Consider the following 18,931-nt stretch of genomic DNA (forward strand, 5'->3'; position numbering starts at 1 on the left):
TTTTCTTGTGATGCTGCCACAGAGTTTTTGGCTTTTCTCCATCTTCCAGTCGTCTCCCCGTAATTGCTCCATGTGGTCGAGGTCAGGTGACTGTTCGGGGGGGGGGCAGTCCATGACAGCCAGCAGGACTCACTCACATCGGTCGGCCTTTGAGCGGCTCTTATACAAAGCTTCGAGGGTCATAACGCTTACATACAAATAAGTCTTCCATTCTGTATTTTGGTTTATAGATTTTGTCATGTCTCCTTTTCTTTCTTAGATTCAAAATCATCTTTTTTATATTTAGGCTTGTGGTACTTACATTTAAAAACTTTTTTTACATAAAAATATTTCTTGGTACATGATTTACATTTAATACATTTAATCTGCACCCTATGTCCTTTATATTGCACATTTTCAATTCATTCAATTTATTTAGTTTCCTGTATATTTCAGATACTGTACAATATTTCCTTTTTATTGCACATTTTTAATTTCTTTAGGTTTTCTATAACGTTTGGCTTTGCCTTACTTTTACTTTTGCACTATTTAGAATTAATTTATTGTATATATTACCTATCTTATATTGTTGTACTTATTGCACCGCGGGTGCGAGAGAAACGGATTTTCAATTGCTCTGTATGTCTTGGAACATATTGCAGAAATTTACAATAAAGTTGAATTGACTTGACTTGCCTTATTGCATTGTAAATATCTTATTGCTTTTAAATTTTACTGTTGCATTGTTATATAGATCTCTATTTTCTGCAACCCCCTTTGGTGCTGTAAACAGCCAGACTTCCCTGTTGTGGGACGTGTAATGAAACTATCTTATCTTATCTTAGTGCATAGTGTGCAATTGGTTACCGGTAATGTGCATGAGAAGAATATGGTAACAGGAAAAGGTGCAACATTTTTTTTTATGGAACAATGTTGTCATCATAACTGTAAGTTACTGTCACTTTGGATGCTCGGGTGGTTCACAGGCTCTCCTACACACTGTGGTGTGTGTGTGTGTGTGTCTGTCTGTCTGTGTGTGAGAGAGACAGAGAGAGAGAGAGTGTGTGTGTGTGTGTGTGTGTGTGTGTGTGTGTGAGTGTGAGTGAGTGTTTGAGTGAGTGAGTGAGTGAGTGTGTGTGTGTGAGAGAGAGAGAGAGAAAGAGAGAGAGAGTGTGCGTTTGTGTGTGTGTGAGTGAGTGAGTGAGTGTGTATGTTTGTGTGTGTGTGTTAGTGTGAGTGAGTGAGTGAGTTTGTCTGTGTCTGTGTGTGAGAGAGAGAGAGAGAAAGAGAGAGAGTGTGTGTGTGTGCGTGTGTGTGTGAGTGAGTGAGTGTGTGTGTGTGTGTGTGAGTGTGTGACCCAACCCTTCAGCAGAGAAAGAGCATCTGGAGGAGGAGGAACCCGATGCTAAAGCGGCCACTGTGATTGGCTGCCTGTTCCCAGGTCACTCATTGGATGTGATTTCTTTTTTTTTAGTGATAGCAAACAGAGCGAGAGGGTTTGATTCTCTTCACTCGTGCGGACTCAACGGAATATTCTCTCCCTGCTTCTGGAAGTCGAAGCGGACAAAGTAGAAGAAGAAGAAGAAGAAGAAGAAGAAGACGCAGCTGCTGCCTGATAGGACTTTCTTTTTCTTTTCCTCTTTTTAATCTGGCTACACTGTAGCGGAGGATATTTCATCCGCGACACCGACAGAATGACTCACTTCAACAAGGGGCCATCGTACGGACTATCCGCAGAAGTGAGAAGCAAGGTGAGTTTGACTCTGCTGCTGATTCATTTTGAAGATTAATATCTTCTTCTTATCGGGGTTCTTTTTTTTCTAGCCAGTTGCAACGCGGCGGCACTTTGAAGTCCGCTCGCTTCGAGTGACAAGAAAAACGAAAAAGATGTAAACTCTCCCGAAGTGTCCCGAAGTTTCCCCTTCAGACTCGTGTTTTTACGTCGCATGGTGAAAGAAAACAAACAACAACCCCCAGAATGAAATTGTGCGTAGACTTTAATTCCCAACTTTTTTTCTTTTTTTTTTTTTGACGCGAACAAAAGAAAAAAAAAAAAGAAAAAAGGTGCGCTGCGTTCAAAGGAGCTCGGATTTTTTGTCCACGCCGGCGTCGGGGCCTTCACCTGCAGAGGGTTTGGATTCAAAATCCAAAATGTATAAAAGTGAGCTAACGTCTGCAGATCCAGTGGATATTCCAGACATTACACCACCACCACCTTTTTTCCCTCTTCTTCCTCCTCCTAAATGATGGAAAACCTACTTTCCTTCCCTCCCTCCCTCTTTTCTTTATCATTATGAATTGGAGCACGACAGCAACAGCTGTTATTGTGATGATGATGCTCTCATACTGAACAATGATGATTATGATTTAAATCTTTACAAAAAATTAAGGGAACTCATTGTTTTTGTGTATAGGGAAAATGCTGGCCCCCAACTTCTCCTGCTACATCTATTGATTATTGATATCTATTGATGTTGTTATTATCAGATTGCCACGTGGCACTTTATGACATTATTGATTATAATAATCAGAGGAAGTTTATTGCAGACAGCTGGAGTTGAATGATGTCTAGATTAGAAGTTGACATCATCAGAAAGCACACACACACACACACACACACACACACACACACACACACACACACACACACACACACACAGAGCTGGGTATTGTTCAAACCTTTTTCATCAGTGGATCTGATAAAACTGAGTTTTGATTGACCGGTTCTTCAACAATCCTTCTTCCATGAGGTTATGTTTTGTGTGACTGTTTTTTTGGTTGGTTTGTTTTGTTTTGTCATCAAGATTAAGCAAAAACGACCAAATCAGATTTCCCCACGAAAACATTTCGGGAAGGATCCATTTAGGATTTGGTTTTTGGACATTCCCGGGGGACAATGCGTGGATCTCGATGCGGAAAACCAGACATATGATCATCCATGTTACTACATTTTCGTGTTAAAATGCGTCATTGCTGCTACGTTTACCCGTGCGAAAAAACGCAGACGTTTGGAAACGATGACGCAGTCGCCCGCGCTCGCCTCCTGATTGGTTCTAGTCGATCACGACTCGACTGCCAGCAAAACGTTGTCGGCAACAGTTCCACCTCGTCGTCGGTCCCAAGAAAAACAAACCCCTCGTCTTGCTTTTCAACATCGTCGTTTCCGGCTCGTAGTACTTTCCGTAGCTAAGCAACCGATGGTGGAGCAGTTCCTGTTCCTACGCACTTGTTCGTGAATGGTCACCTGATACGCGTTTTCAGTTAGGTCGGTGTGGACGGGGATGACTTCTGAAACGGGAGGTGAGACAGGCGTGTGGACGAAGTATCGTTTTTAGTTTTCAAACTGGGAGTTTAGTCAACCACCATGTACAAGTTGGCCAAGTGATTTAATGATGAGGGGGAATTTGGTGGGGGATGGTTTTGAAGGAGGTTCAGTTACGTCTGTCATCGAATTAGTCATGTCGCCTGTTTTTGGCAGCCGTGTCCTTTTTACTTACAGTACATTGCATCACATGCAACTGTCTGTCATCAAGCCGGAGAGAACGGAGCCACCCGTTTGATCTTAAACGTTTTTACACCCGCTCCGTGACGCACACTGTAAAAGTCAAGTCCTCTGAAATGCAACGACAACAACAACAACACAAGTGTGTCACAGACACGTCTTGTCCCTGTAATTATTGGATGTTGTCACAAGCATGCTGCATGCTTATTGGCTCAGCGATGGGATTTCCTGCGCAGGTATGGAAAATTATTACAAAAAACGACTGTTATATACTTGGACAGAGTTGTGTGACGGTTCTCGCAGAATTCCTGGACGTCGTCATCCTTGTAAACGCCGCGGGTGGGAACAGAAACCGGGAGAGCGATTCAGTAGCACTACAGTAGAGTTGTCTGTCTGTGGTCATTCCACTGAAATCCCAAAAGCATGTGTAAGGGGTCACTGTGGAAAGAATCCCCCTCCCCTCCCCCGACAGGAAGTGACTCATGTGAACTTTTGAGGAGTGGAACTTGCCGTTTTGAGAAATGCTCTCTTCGGACGGGAGCAATGTTGTCTCTTGTTTGGTTTGAGATAGTAAAAAAACCTACTGTGCTGTCGTTTGTTCACCTCGGCCTCCCGGTGTCGCAACGAAAGACAGCTTTTCAAGTTCTTGTATGCATGCTTGACTGTTGACTCGTGTGACTCTTGACAGTCAGATGAGCAAAACAAACGGATTCAGTTTCGCTCGGTCACAGATCCGCTATCGAAGCTTAGTGTACTAGTAGATTCTCGTTTATAGCCAGTGGTGACCACCAGTTTCACCGGTTGAATCACAATCTATGGACAGAGTGAGACATCTGTTTTCAGGTTTCTTCTTTATCTGCACTGTCCGCTCTCTCTTAACACAACTGTCCAATCGGAGCGGACTGTTTTCGCCGTGGTTTCGTAGAGAGATTGTGCAACCGAAGGCCCATCGCATCAGGATTCGCATCAGGATTCACATTGTCCCACTTCGCGTCGCATCAAATCAACCGCTTAAGCTGGTTATCTTCATCGTTTCTGAGATGGGATCTTCAGCGTTTTGGATTGAGTAGCCTGTGAAATTTGTTAGTGCACTGTGTCAACTTTGTAAAGGCCTGTGTATTATTTTTATTTTTGACTGCGTGCACACGGTTGGCAGTTTATTTGCGACACCTTGCAGTAAATTCTACCTTCATGAAGGTTATATTGTTCAGGTTTTGTTGGAGGTGAATGAGAGTGGAAATACTTTGACACCACAGCAGTTGAAAGTTGAGTGTGGCTTCGCGCTTTGGTTTGTCTACACAAGCACTTTACCGCTGACGTGCAAACTTCAGTCTTGACCTTGGTACAAGTCCATTGAGGAAAGCAATCTAATCGCAAGGTCCGTTTATTAGTTCTGGAAAAAGAATTGGATGACAATAGAGTCAACATCTCCTGAGGACGTTCATGGGATGTGATTGAAAGTGAAGCTACTAAATGGAGTTTTTGGCGCTTAGATTGTTTTCTTAACTCTGGTTTTCCGAGGTCAAGACTGAACTTTGGGGATTTGCATCACCGTGTTAACCGTGACCTTGGGGCACCGTTGTACTTGTGCTGATTGAAAGGTTTTATGTCTGTGTGGTAGGTTTGACGTGTGAAGGCTGTCGAAGCTCCGTTCAGAGGAGCGATTTTCAGAATCGCCATATTGCTCAAACCTCAGGCCTCGTTAGTTGAGGTAACTTGAACTTGGCAGAAACCTCGGAAAAGGTCCTTCAAGAGTGCGAGTGTCGTCCTTGTGCACACTTGGCCTCCTTCTTATATAAGTATCGCGGACTTGCCTGTAGCTGTCACGCAACCTGGATTTTGGGGATTCAATCTCCTGTTTTTTCCATTTTGTGAGGAAGCTGCGTTCTAAATCTGTCTGCAAAGTGCAATGACTCTTGGTTGTGTTCCACAACACATGCTCCGTTCATTGTGGTACCCCCCCCCCCCCTTGTCAAGAGCAAGCGCGGAACAAAAAGGAGGAAAAAGGACAGGCAGGGGCCCATCTGTGTTCCGTTGCATAATGTGTGATCAGTAGTCCGGGCCTTTCTCTCTGAGCTGAGTACATCGCATTCCTGACATTCCTCCGCTCGAACCCCTCGAATCAGGACCCCAACCACTTTTCACTCTGCTCAGTTATGGCTTCGCAGCGATTCAAGGCCGGGTACTATAGGCGTGTTTTCGGCTGCGAGTCAGCCGTAGCTCCTGTTTTCTGTACTTTACAACCTCGTAAACCTAACGTCTGCCTGTGAATGATAAAGATTCCGTATTCGTGAACCAGTTATGTTGTTGGCAAGGTTAGAAAATAAGGCCGCAAAGTTTTTCCCTCGAGTTGCATCTTCATCATCATCACCTTTAGGGTCGATTTAGATTGTGTTGTTGTTGGTTAGCATTGTCAGTACTTGTGCTGATCTAATCAAGTAAGGTTAAGGTTAAGTAGTAGTACGTGCTTGTGGTGGCTAACACACTAACGTAGTGCGATCCCTGCAGCCTCGCTGTCTTTGTTGCTGGTTTCACGCGTTGCAGGGGAGTTTATTTTGGGGAGAGCGTGAACAATGGAGGGTTTGACTTTCGTTGCTGTGTTTAGTCTTTGAAGTTCTTTTATATCACCGAGAAGAATGAGGCCTTTCAATCCCAACATTAGATTTGAAATACTCATCTTCTTTTCTTTGTCTGTGTATTTGTTCATGTCGATGTCAATACCTGGGCTTTCCAGTGTGTTGGGAGTAAAATGGAAAGCAGCTTTGTTTCAATTCAGTTCAGTTTGATTTGAATAATTCCACCACTGTAGCCAGGGCACAACTTGAACTTGGGTTAGAAGCATAAACAGAGCAGGTTTATTTAAAAGTTTTACATTTGTACTGTTTTTTCCCCTTCTCAGTATCATTCTGCTCCTCCGTCTCTTCCTCATCTCGTACTTCAGGTCGACCCCCTGACACTGAAGGACTCGAAGGGAATTTGCTCTTGCTCTGCATCTTTTTGACATTTTCTCACTCCTTATGCTGTTTTCAGTAAACACGAAGATTGCTAATACACAAGAACAGGACCCAGTTTGAGGACCCTTACAGTGAGTTCTAAAAAATGGATTCGGCACAGACATAACAAGAAGACACAAATTAGTTGACATCAATTTGTCACCTCACCTCTGACCTATCATGTGACAGAAGCACGGCACAATGTCCATTGACACCCACATATAAGGCCTGAGAGTGAGTGGAAATAAATCACTGAGGGTCACACCTCATCGCTGCTGCAGGGTTGTCCTTGCAGTACATTGTTAAAGGATACATTGTTCATCTTTTTGTATTCATAAACCTTAAAATCTTCAGCTGGTGAAGTTGTCGGCTCTCTGCGTTAAAGAAAAGTGAAACGTGAAACCACGGCACATTCCGCAGGTCCGCGGGCGCGAGGTCACACTTTGACTGTTGGTTTAAAGTCTGATTGGTTGGAACAGAAAGAGTTCTCCCCCCGTGAATCTTGTCAGGTGGGTCAACCAACTCTGTGGTGACCGGCACTAACGTCACGTAAAAAAAATCCTATTGTAGACACTAGATGAAACTATGACCATGTCACCTTGATGTGATGGATGCAGTGTGATCAGCAGCACACAACACTGGAGGAATTCCGCTCTGTTTTCTGTTTGTTTTCATCCCCCATCCGTGGGCTCTCTCGGGCCAGTGGGGGCGGGCAACCGGCTGTTGTATCCAGGAAACGGATTGATTGTGTTTGTGTGTGAAGAGCCGGCGGAGAGGCAAAGTCAAACAGTTCTGTGTTGTAGCTGAAGGAAAAGTTCGACGACGCAAGAGCTGGAAAAAAACAACCCAGACTTTCAGACAGATTAGTCATTTAGGTCCATCTCATTCTCCTTTATTCTCGTACTGATTGGTGATTGTTGAAGAATTATCATCTGTCTCGAGGCTGTGCCAGTGGATTAAAAACAATCAAACAATCTAAATTTTGAGCAAGGCCTGCACTTCTTGAACTTCTAAGAACCAAGTAAGCATAGAATGACTAGAGACACAACAGACTTTATCTATCAAACCAGTTGATTACTTGACATGAAGACACACTTTGTTTTTTGAATGAAGGGTTTCTAAAACTTGAGGGATGCACTGCCCTTTTAGAAACTGTTAGGAAATGGAGCCGGCCTTTCACTCCACCTTCGAGTAGGAGCATTCGGAACGGCTGCAAACGCTTTGGATTGTGGTCTTCACAACACTTCTAATGAACCATCTCATCCTTTTCTACATCAGGTCCGTTCCCGTTGACTTTTCCACTCCCGGTGGGGCGAGAGGTGACAGTTTTCACGACAAAGCGCGGCAGCTCCCATCCCACGTTAATGTGCTGACACCGGAGATGTGTCCTCGATCCTCGTTACTGGTGTGTGGTACTGTACGTGAGAGGCTTCCAGCTTTTACGCTCGCGGGATAGATTCCTCTACCGGACGGGAGCTTTTGTTTGGGATCCAGAAAGACGACACAGTTTTATCAGTTTAAATGTTTTTTTTATCACGGCTCTCCTCCTGTAATCGCTGGATACACCTCTCATTCACAATAGATGGGCGACAGGAGATTTTCCTTCCAAAGTTCCAGAAAATGCCCGGCGCAACATTTGCGTACTCGCACGCAGCCCCTCAGGAAGATTTTAGGGAAATGTCCGGACTTCGCAGCTCATGAACGAAATATTTGGTTCATTATGAAACTGTTTGTGAGACAAATTAGACCAAAGCGCAGCCGGCAGGTAAACACCGTGCGATGGTTAATTCTGAATATTATAGGGATGCACGGATACCACTATTTTTCAGACCAAGTAAAAGTAACAAGTACCTACATTTAGCTACTTGCCGATACCGAGTACCAATATGAGTACTTGCCCCTGCTTGAAAATATGAAATATACCTTTGTATAGCTCGGTAGCATGAAATATTGTGATCGTCAGTGCCAGCTTTTTAATTTTTGTATAGTTTGCAATAAACTGCTGACATTGCTCAACTGTCTGGAGGACGCTATGTTGCCGTAGTGGTATCGGAGTAGTTTTATGAGTACGATTACGAGTATATGAGCGCAGTATTGGACCCGGTATCGCCGCATCCCTAGAAAAGTAGCTGTTGGCTTGTCAGTACAGTTACCTTTGCTGTTTTTGTCGCAGCCTTGGCTAAATGTATTCCACTCTCCCTAAAACTGTTGACTTGTTGCTCCTGCGTTATTTCCCTGTTCTCCCAGTCGATGACACGGCTCCTCTCACCACACTGTGTGGTATGTGGAGAGTTTCTGTAGCCCGGTGGTGGTTATATATTAATGAATATCTTGCCCCGCTTGTTTGCTCAGCCCTGGTTCAGTACTCGGCCGTGTGTGTCAGCGTGATACAGAGGAGCCGCTGGTGGTTGGGTTGATTTTTGTTATCGCACTCTTGTGTTTCAGTCAACTTTCCTATCGAACCATGCGGAGCCGAATTCCTCTACTCAAAGTGTGTATAAGTGAGCTGCCAGTAGCAATGACTTCACTGGAGCTATTTTTCCAAATGTGTGCAGTTCTGTGCTGTCATCAGGAAATGCTTCTGGGTACAGAGATGGAATGGGGGGAGAGAGGGCTCAAAATTGAAGCCCCCCCTTTCCAGAGTTTCCCCCTCAGAAGCCGAATTTAATGGTTCCATCAAGTGAATTAGATCCCTTTTTCCAGTGCCTGACTTTTCCCTCTCCTCTCCGTGAGCTCTTGGCAACGCTCCCCTCTACAAAATCACTGCCGGGAGAAGAAAAGAGAAAGGAAAATGCCTTCCCTTTCTAATCATCTGAGCTCTTTGGCCTCGCGGTGGGGTTTCCTTTTGTGTTCTCCAAATCCACACAACTCACATTTAATTCCTGTGCGACACAACGTTCCAACGCCGATACTACACGGCCGAGATCCAACCTTTGACATGGAGTCACAGTTTGGAACACAACATCCTGTTCAACTTTTAACCAGAACTAGGAGGAGGAGGAGGAGGAGGAGGCCAAGCATCGCAATGTCATGCCAAATGTTTTCACCCCTGTCCGTTGATGTGTTGGTTGGTTGGTTGGTCAGCACGATAACTCGAAAACTACTGAACAGATTTCCACTAAACTTGGTAGAACGATGGGACGTGGGTCAAGAAAGAACATATTAAACTTTGGTGCGGATTCAGTCATTTTCCGTTCTTTTCACGGGGCCTTTTTTTAGTTATTTTTTTGTTATTTTGGGGAAGGAAATATATGATTTTGAGCAATTTGCAGGGCTCCTACGCAATATGGAAAAGTATGGAATTTGATTTTAGTCATTTCCAGGTCTGGAGAAGTCTGGTGAAAAGAAAGAGAGTATGGAAAAATATTTGTGTTTCCAGACTGAAGTCTAAACAGACGTGAATTCAAAGATTTTTGAGTACTTATGAATCTCTCTAGTCTAGTCAATCATTTCCCCCTGGGCAGTGATATACGTCGCCATAGCGACACACCTATAACAGGTAGCGTCGGAATTGGAAGTATCAATATTTCAATATAAATCCGCACATAACAATCAACTTTGTGCTGGAGGGGACTCTCTATGTATGAAGTGCAACATAATAGCAGAGACAGTCAGAATCTAATATGTTAACAGTTGGATTTTTAAAATGATGAATTTACATAATTATATTCATTTATATAATCATATTATATAGTGCTGAGGTTCTAGTTTGTTGTGGTTTGGTTAAGAGGTCGTGTGTGTTGTTTTAAGGTGAAGCCGCGTTTCTTGTCGTGAATGTAGCGATACGCCACAGCTTGTGGTTTTTGATGTAAGGTCATATGATTAATAACAATGATGGAAAAACAAGACCATTGATCAACCGTTTGATTTGTTTTTCAAGCAAAGAACGGCAAAGTGAATCAGTCCGTGATTTGATCCTGCACTGATTAACTCCAGTTAAATCAATTAGCCACTTTTATGGATGAGGATGGAAACTGAAATCGTGACGAGTCTGTATTCAGCCACTGTGGTGTCAGGTGACAGCTGACCCTTTTTTAACAGTGGCTGGTGATAATGCTGCAAACAATACAACAGGAAAGGACAAAATTCTTTATCTATGTGCAAAACGCAGACTGGAGTTTTCCGTTTAGTTTTTTATGTCTCTATGACCCGTAACCTCATTATTTCATGTCTTTATTTAAGAAATCCTGGGAATAGTCAAGGTTTGTTTTCCTTTCTTGCTCTATTTTTCGCCATGTCCTTGATTACCACAAACATTACGGAGGAGTCGTCCTCATAAACAGACCTCGTCTACATTGTCCCGAATAAGTGAGCAGTGTTTGTATCAGGAGGAGATACAGCTGTTGGGACAAACACTAACATCTGGGTGAAAACTATTTGTTGGCATTAGGTATTTGTCAGTGAAATGTTACAAAAAACAAGTTGGTTTTATTAAAACTCTGGAAAATGAATACTTTGTTCAGTAAATCAGGGGTTTTCACAGTCTGACACTCTGGAATTCCCCCTCAGACAAACTCTAGACCAAATAGATTTCTCTTTCGTTCTTTTAAACTGAGTGTGTCTCAACTGCACTTTGACCCTTTTTTCCTCTTTGTTTTCCAAGCGCATTATTGCGTGTTTGTTCCGGACATTGGAAATTGATATCATACATGTCTGTTATCTTCACATTTAATCCATAAGTATGTGTTTGATTCATGTCTGTGTTCAGATTTGACAGTTACGACTCCGTGATTTTGGGGAATATTCCAGCAGTTTGAAGTAGAGCCCAGACGATAAATATATGAGCCTTTCACAGAGATATCGATATCTGCTCTTATGTTTATATGTGCTGATATGAAAACTTTTATTTTACGGAATAAACATGTCACATATGTTTACACTTTATGAAAATAGTAGTGCCAAAAGTACTAAATATTTGGTTGCATTAGTGTTTTATTTGTGTTTCTTATAATAAACCATATATACATATATATATATATATATACATACAACCACACAGGGTTTTATGGATATATATATATATATATATATATGTCGACCAATATAATGGTATCAAAAATATTTTACTCCCTAATTTTGGGATCGAAAAAAAATTATAATCATTATAATTAATTGACTAATTAAAAAATATATGATAAAAGAATAATCGTTATTTGCAGCCCGGAGGATATAGCTGCTTGCATGCTTTCTTAGTTTTAAGCCTCAGGAGCCGTGTTACATCAACCACCTATGAAACAGCAAGATTTGTACTAAACAACGCTCAGGGACGAGATTTTGGATTCTTTGATATAGTGACAGAGAGGGTTTACGATCAGACAAACTCAAACATGTACTGTAAGTGCTCGGCAGATGATTTCTGTCTCGTCTTTGCGTTGCTTATCTTCAGCAGGCAGACAAAGAGTCGGCTCCAGTTTAAAGTCTGTGGGATTTGTGTGCAGCATCAGCCAAACACTCAAAAGTCTGTTTACACTTTGTGGAGAGCCGGTGGGAGGAGGATTTAATGTACACAGTACCATTTGTTTAACATATTGACCAAAGTGTCAGAGACGCTTATCAGCTTTTGTGTCTCTGTGTGACGTGTTGAAGCAGATTTTTGCGCATAACACACTCGTCCCAATCCATTAACACTGTCGTACTAATTTGTAAATTGGAAAAGGGACAGAAATCTTGAATTTATTAATTCCTATTTATATTGACAGATTCATTTTTCCGTCTTTTAAAAAAATGACCTAGCGTGACGTTTTAATCTTTCAGATTGCTCAGAAATATGACGTGCAGAAGGAGGAGGAGCTCCGCTTCTGGATCGAGGAGGTGACGGGAATGTCCATCGGAGAGAACTTCCAGAAAGGGTTGAAGGACGGAGTCATCCTCTGCGAGTGAGTTCCACTTCTGCTTGTGTGGCTTCTGTGTTCCAAATTATTTTTATATTTTTTTACAGATAAATTTAGCTCTTTAGCATAATTCAAGACATCTGACCGCAGAAAACCTGCTAAAAATATGTCCTTCAGTTATGTTCTCATACGTGTTTGTGTTTTCCTTCCTCTCTCAGACTGATCAACAAGGTGCATCCTGGTTCAGTAAAGAAAGTCAACTTCTCCCAGTTGAACTGGCACAAGGTAAGACTTGTTCTCTCCTGGAGACAATGCAGCGCTTTCCCATTCAGGCACCTCATCACTCACACACTCGTTCGATCTCCGCAGCTGGAAAACATCGGCAACTTCATCAAGGCCATCCTGGCCTACGGCGTGAAGCCCAACGACATCTTCGAGGCCAACGACCTGTTCGAGAGCGGGAACATGACTCAAGTCCAGACCACACTGCTCGCGCTGGCCAACCTGGTGAGTGAACACGCACAGCACACAGAGGGTCGTTGTCCCACCGAGGAAGGAACACGTCCTCCTTTCTTTAGAGGACACAAATCACATCAGTCCATTGACCAGCTTGTCCTTTCTCTCCGTCAGGCGAAGACCAAAGGTATCGACACGAAGGTTGACATCGGGGTGAAATACTCAGACAAACAAGCTCGGCATTTCGACGACGAGAAGATCAAGGCCGGGCAGTGTGTCATCGGACTGCAGGTGACTGTGCGCTGGTGATCGAGTGTTTCTCGGGGCTCACACGTGAACATGACATTCCTTAAAGCTAATCAAGTGTTGTAGCCAAAATAACAACTTTAGTGCCAGAGAAATAAGTCGGAGGCTGTGGATGTCTTAAGGAGCAGTATTTGTTACGGGAGCCCGATATATTGAGGAGATTTTCTGGTCCGCATGATGAACAAGTGGTCAGTGCATGGCTTCCCATAAACCTCCCCATTCCAGTCAGAGTGATTCTGAAACTCTCCGAATCACGCGTCGTCATCTCGCAGACATAACGGCTGTCTCCATAGAAACGCTCCATCTCAGTAAATTTGGGACAGAGGGCAAACAACCTCGGGACAGAAACAGTCAATAACAGCAGTCCCCCCCAAAACTGTTAAACTTGGTGTTCAGGTTCAGGAACTTTTAATTGAAAGAATGTCCCAAGTACCCAAGCTGGGCAAAGTTCCTGTGGTGGGAACACGCCTACTGAAACTAAATGACAGTGGTTTAACATGCCGACTGATTTTGTGATGCGGATTTGTGACGAGATCCTACATCTGGCCTCTCTGTCCCTCAGATGGGAACGAACAAGTGTGCGAGTCAGGCCGGGATGACCGCCTACGGAACCAGACGACATCTGTACGACCCGAAGACTCAGACCGACAAGCCGTACGACCAGACCACCATCAGCCTGCAGATGGGAACCAACAAAGGAGCAAGCCAGGTTAAAACACTCAACCTCTTCTGTTCATGCTAATGTTCTTGTTGGATCTTTTTTACTTACTTAGCTATAAATGGTGAATTGTTTCAAATGAATAATAAAAGTTGTATCATGCCTCCTTGCCAGCATCGTTGTCAGGTTCCATTGGTCCCATTCTGGTGAAAGTGATATTAGATTTTTTCTACCGTCGTCGTGTTGTAAACCTTCCGTCTCTTCTCTTGTTTTCCCCCCTCGCAGGCGGGCATGTCGGCCCCCGGCACCCGGAGGGACATCTTCGACCAGAAGGTGGCGACGCAGCCGCTGGACAACTCCACCATCTCCCTCCAGATGGGCACCAACAAGGTGGCGTCCCAGCGCGGCATGAGCGTGTACGGCCTGGGCCGCCAGGTCTACGACCCCAAGTACTGCGCGCCGCCCACGGAGCCCGTCATCCACACCAACGGCAGCCAGGGCACCGGCACCAACGGCTCCGAGATCAGCGACAGTGACTATCAGGCCGAGTTCCAGGAGGACGAGTACCACGGCGGTTACCACGACAACTACAGCTCCCACTACAACGACCAGGGCATTGACTATTAGCGGCGACGTCCCCCCTCCCCCTCGGCGCAGTATTAACACATGTACTCTACACAGACCAGAGCAAGTCTTTTGCTATCCTCACTAGTCTTTTTATTCTCTTGAAGCAAAAAAAAAAAGAAATGTTGCCTTTTGAGCGCTTCCCTTCTTGGCCTAGACTCGTTTTCATCCGAGCAGCGGCGGTCGCAAGAAGTTGTAGTTGCATAGAATAATGAGATACAGTGGTGAACGTGTTTTTTTTTTTTAAGCTGAAGAGCAATCGTTTTAATACCCACTTTTTAAGAAAAGAAAAAAAGATTGAACACTGAAGTAGTGATTACTTTGTTGACAGACGGTGTAGCGTTAGATGAAGCCGCTGTATACCGATGTTTTATAATTCACGTTCTCGACGTGAACGTCCTCGACAACGAGCTGATTTACAGTAATGTGCCTCCTGCTCTTCCCTGTGCGTCCATACACCCAGCCACAGTTTGTGATACTGATATTCCTTCTTTTCCATTTTTGTACTACATTTAATCACTAGGTAGTTTTTTTTTTTCTTAAAGTGATGAGCATTAAAAAAATCCTGACGGCCGACTCTACGCTCTAAGCCAGACTTCCACGTGCCGTCACGTGACCCTCCGTGTATTTTCATATCGTTCCCCCTCGTCGTTTTCCCCCCAAACTGTATTTATTGTGGTGACTCTCAATACAAAAACAGTCCACTGTCATATGGTTTGTAAAAAATAAAATGGTATGTTATAAATAAAACCTTAAAATTCTTAATTGTCGAACGCCTCTCTGCACACTATTGTTACATCAACACGTCCAGCCATATTGGAAAAACAGTGATACAATAATTGATTATTTTGATAATTAGCAACAAGCAGTAACTTGCATTATTAGTTTTTTTAAGACACGTGGTGGTAATCTTATGTTTTCCTAGCTGTTTTCAGACATGAACTCGCGTGTGATTGATTATTAGCAACAAGGTGAGAAAGTGTCAGTCACACTCATACTGATTTTTTTCTAGAAAGGTCAAGGGTGATTTTTTTTTCTTTTTCTGTCTATCATGCTTCAATCGGGTCCAGCAAGATTTGGAGGCGTGCCGAACTGTAGATCAGTTAAAAACAATTTTAAAAAGTTCATATTCAACATTTCAAACTATCGGGAATTATAAACAAAGAGTTTGTTGAGTTGTTACACGACTCACAGACGCTGTTCAGTCAGTGCGAGCGGGGCGACGCAGTCGGAGCTTCAGAACCATCTGGTGAACAAATCCCTTTAATGAACTGTTTATAATCACTATGGTTCACTGGATGGCTACAATCAGAAACTTTCGCGGCGAAGCATCAAAACCCCGGAGCTGCCTGGCACGTCTTTCTAACCCCACACCACTAATTACTCAAATGGATGTCGAGCTAAAAAAAAATAGTTTTCAAGTTACCTCAGACTGAAATTTAACAAAGACGTTCCCTTTTATTCATTCATCTTTGCACACCAGTGTTTTCTTCCCCTTTCTGGTGAAATAGCGGCCATTTCATGAAGAGGTGTTTGTTTGTTTGAGTGATGGCGTCCTGTACTTCATCCCTCTGGTTAGATTCAGGTCAAACTCCTGCGCCCTGTGTGACTTCAGTCAGGACCTGAGCTGCGATTTCAGTCAAGACAAAGAGTGAGCAGCCAATCGGCTTCATGAGAATGTGGTGGCATTCATTCAAAGCCCCGCCTATAAACCCCAGACCCCCTCCGCCCCTCAACCCGTCCGCTGCTCGGGAATAATCACTGCTTTGTGCGGCGCTGCAGAATCCAGGGTGAAAACCAAGAGTCAATTATAGAGAGGGAGTCCAAAAGGCAGCACGGTAACCGCAGCAACAGCAGAGAGAGAGAGAGAGAGAGAGAGAGAGAGAGGGAGGGAGAAGGCCCTGAAAGGAAAAAAAGGGTGGGCTTGTTGCAGGCTGAAACCATCCCACTCCACACATGCTGCTATAGGGGCCAGAAACACTTTGCATATACGGTAAATACAGAATCATTTCTCCGTCCTGCTGCTTCTTGATGAGGTTGTACTGAGGTTTTTGAGATTTATCCCGCTGGTGCACGAGAGAAGCTGTAATCATGTGCCCACATCTCCTCTACTCACATGTTATCAATTTTTCTTTGAACTCATCTACTACTGTTTCATCTGGTTATGGCGTCCGTCCGGGGTCTTTCAGTTGGAACCTGATAACTGAGGAATCGCTCGTCCTGCCAATGGAAGAAACACTCTGAGAGACCTGGACTTTATTAGCCTGGGAGTTCCAGCTTCCCTCCTCCTCCTCAGGCTGTAATTTGATGCACCTCATCACGGGGAGAGGGAGGGAGGGAGGGAGGGAGGGACGAGGTGGGCACTTTTCTGTCAGACACATATGTAGTGGCTGGGGGCGGACGTTTGATTTCCTGCAGCTGACAGACGGACCGGTCGTCCTCCTCGGCTACACACTGACCGTGCGGATGTCGACCGGTTGGGCCCAGACACTTGGGAGAGAGCTGCGGAACCTCGGCCCATTTCTTAACATCGGACTCAAATTTACCTCGACGTGAAATGCAAAAAAACCCAATATCAGTTTCTACTGTATTGACCTCTGAGCACTGCAGGAACTCCAGGGCTGTTTCATGGTCCCTCAGAACTAGTTAGCAGGATGCACGGGATCCCATCTGTTTGTAGTTTGTCTGTGTGGCTACACATGAAGCGATGCAATGAAATAAATATAAAAAGCCTTTAAAAGACGGTAAAAATATACGACATTTTTAAAGGATTAAGAAAAGATGCAATAAATGCTGATAATGAAATATGTAAAAAAAAAAAAAAAAAAAGGGTTTCAAAAGGCAACGAAAACAAAGATTTAAAAACTAAAAAAAGTTAAATAAAATTGAAGAAAAAAATATATAATAATGTAATTAGAATATCAAAGAACACAAGAATGCGAACAGTAGAAGAGGGGAGGCATGTGGACGTCCAAAGGGGGCCTGGGGTCCGCCCCCTGTAATCTATAGCACACTGTGTTCACTATACATTGAATATATAATCTGACTGTGCACTGTCCTCTCTGAGATCTACAGGTCGACCGGAGGAATTGGAAGAGACAGGGTGTGAATAGACGCGAGGCCGGTGTGTGTCAGACATCTGAGCTCTGTGCAGTCTGCAGTGGATTACCGTCAGTCAGTCGTCTCCTCTGGTTAAAGGGGGAAGAAAAGTACAGGATGAAAAAATCCACGTCAGAGGAGTTCTCTCTGGAACCATGTGAAGCCTCGGGCCTTGTCAAAACTCAGGTTCTCTCTGAATCAGGTCTAGTTGCCAAATTAATCTCTCTGTGCTTCTGAGTGAAGTGGAAAACTGCTTCAGTTTCTGGATGTAGTTGCATCTGCCACAAGTCTTCTCTCCTTCTGGATCTTTCCACAGGCGGACCCCCGACCCGACCCCCCCCCCCAGCTCTGCTGCTCGGCAGCTTTTGTTCTGTAGTCCGTCTCCAGCTGAACGCTCTGGTGGAGTTTACCGGCGGTTGTGTAATCGGTGGCCCGGAGAACAACGGGGCCTCACACACACACACACACACACACACACACACATTCCTGAACTCTCAACTTTAAGAAAAAACATATCTATTTTCTTTTCAACGAGCTACAGCCACAGTGAGGTGTTGACGTCCCAGACTGAAGCTCTAAATATATGTTTTCATATTTCACAGTGTGCTGCCTCATTGCATGTTTTTGTAAACTCCTATGAACAAATTGTAAATGAATCAATGATGGAACATTTACTACAATTAATTTGATTAAAAAAATGACATTACTTTCATTTAGGTGACGCTTTTGTCCAAAGCGATTTACAACAACCGGTGTCGGTCATATCAGAGGCAGGCGGGTGGCATCGAGGGCCTTGCCCAAGGGCCCACACTGGATGTTTTTTCCCTGACCAGGAATCAAACCTGCCGATCTTCTGTACCAGAGTCAGAGGTGTAACCCACTGAGCTATACCAGCTCCCAAAAACGATTTTTCTTTCCTGTTACATTCGTACACTGCTGTCAGAGGCAATTTAGGGTTAAGTGTCTTGCCCAAGGACACTTCGGCATGCTGCCTAGGTGTAAGCGAGGATCGAACCACTGACCTTCCACTTTCGTGGACGACCTCTCTACCTCCCCGGCCACAGCCGCCCGACAACTTCTGTCAAAACTTCTCTTATTTTAAGGTCGAAACTGAGCTCATGGCTGAGAAAGATATTTAAAGATTTTAGGATTTGGGATTTTTTTTTTTTTTATGTGGCTATTTTCAGTCCTCACAAAATCCCCAGTTTTTTATTGAAATGAGAAAATAACCGTGTCCACACAAAAACAGAACAATCAAAGTATTGTGTACAGTGAGCTTTAATTAGATGTGGAGCGTCCCGCTTTTAATGCTCCATAACTCACATCAATCCACTGACATTAACAAAGTATGCTTCAATAATTCCACAGATATTTTTTTGGGGCCACGGCTGTATTAACCACGACCCGTCTATAAATATACCCGTGACGAAGTCACATAATAGAATCATTAATCACGAGTGGATGACCTCATCTAAGTGAATCA

General features: G+C 43.8%; 1 protein-coding gene across 2 annotated transcripts; it reads left to right on the forward strand.

Annotated features, from left to right (window-relative positions):
* The first annotated feature begins 1,456 nt into the window (after window positions 1–1,456).
* cnn3a (calponin 3, acidic a) lies at window positions 1,457–15,119 on the forward strand. Of its 2 annotated transcripts, XM_035619059.2 has the most exons (7): window positions 1,461–1,730; window positions 12,229–12,350; window positions 12,524–12,590; window positions 12,675–12,812; window positions 12,936–13,052; window positions 13,630–13,776; window positions 14,011–15,119. In XM_035619059.2, exons 1-7 carry the CDS (start codon window positions 1,674–1,676, stop codon window positions 14,350–14,352), a joined length of 990 nt encoding a protein of 329 aa, XP_035474952.1. In that variant the 5' UTR covers window positions 1,461–1,673; the 3' UTR covers window positions 14,353–15,119. The 2 variants fall into 2 exon arrangements, with proteins under 2 accessions (XP_047185863.1, XP_035474952.1); XM_047329907.1 differs by having other exon boundaries at window positions 1,457–1,730; window positions 12,675–13,052.
* Window positions 15,120–18,931: the final 3,812 nt, after the last annotated feature.

The sequence above is a fragment of the Scophthalmus maximus genome, chromosome 21, assembly GCF_022379125.1.
Source record: "Scophthalmus maximus strain ysfricsl-2021 chromosome 21, ASM2237912v1, whole genome shotgun sequence".
In the NCBI taxonomy this organism is placed as follows: domain Eukaryota; kingdom Metazoa; phylum Chordata; class Actinopteri; order Pleuronectiformes; family Scophthalmidae; genus Scophthalmus; species Scophthalmus maximus.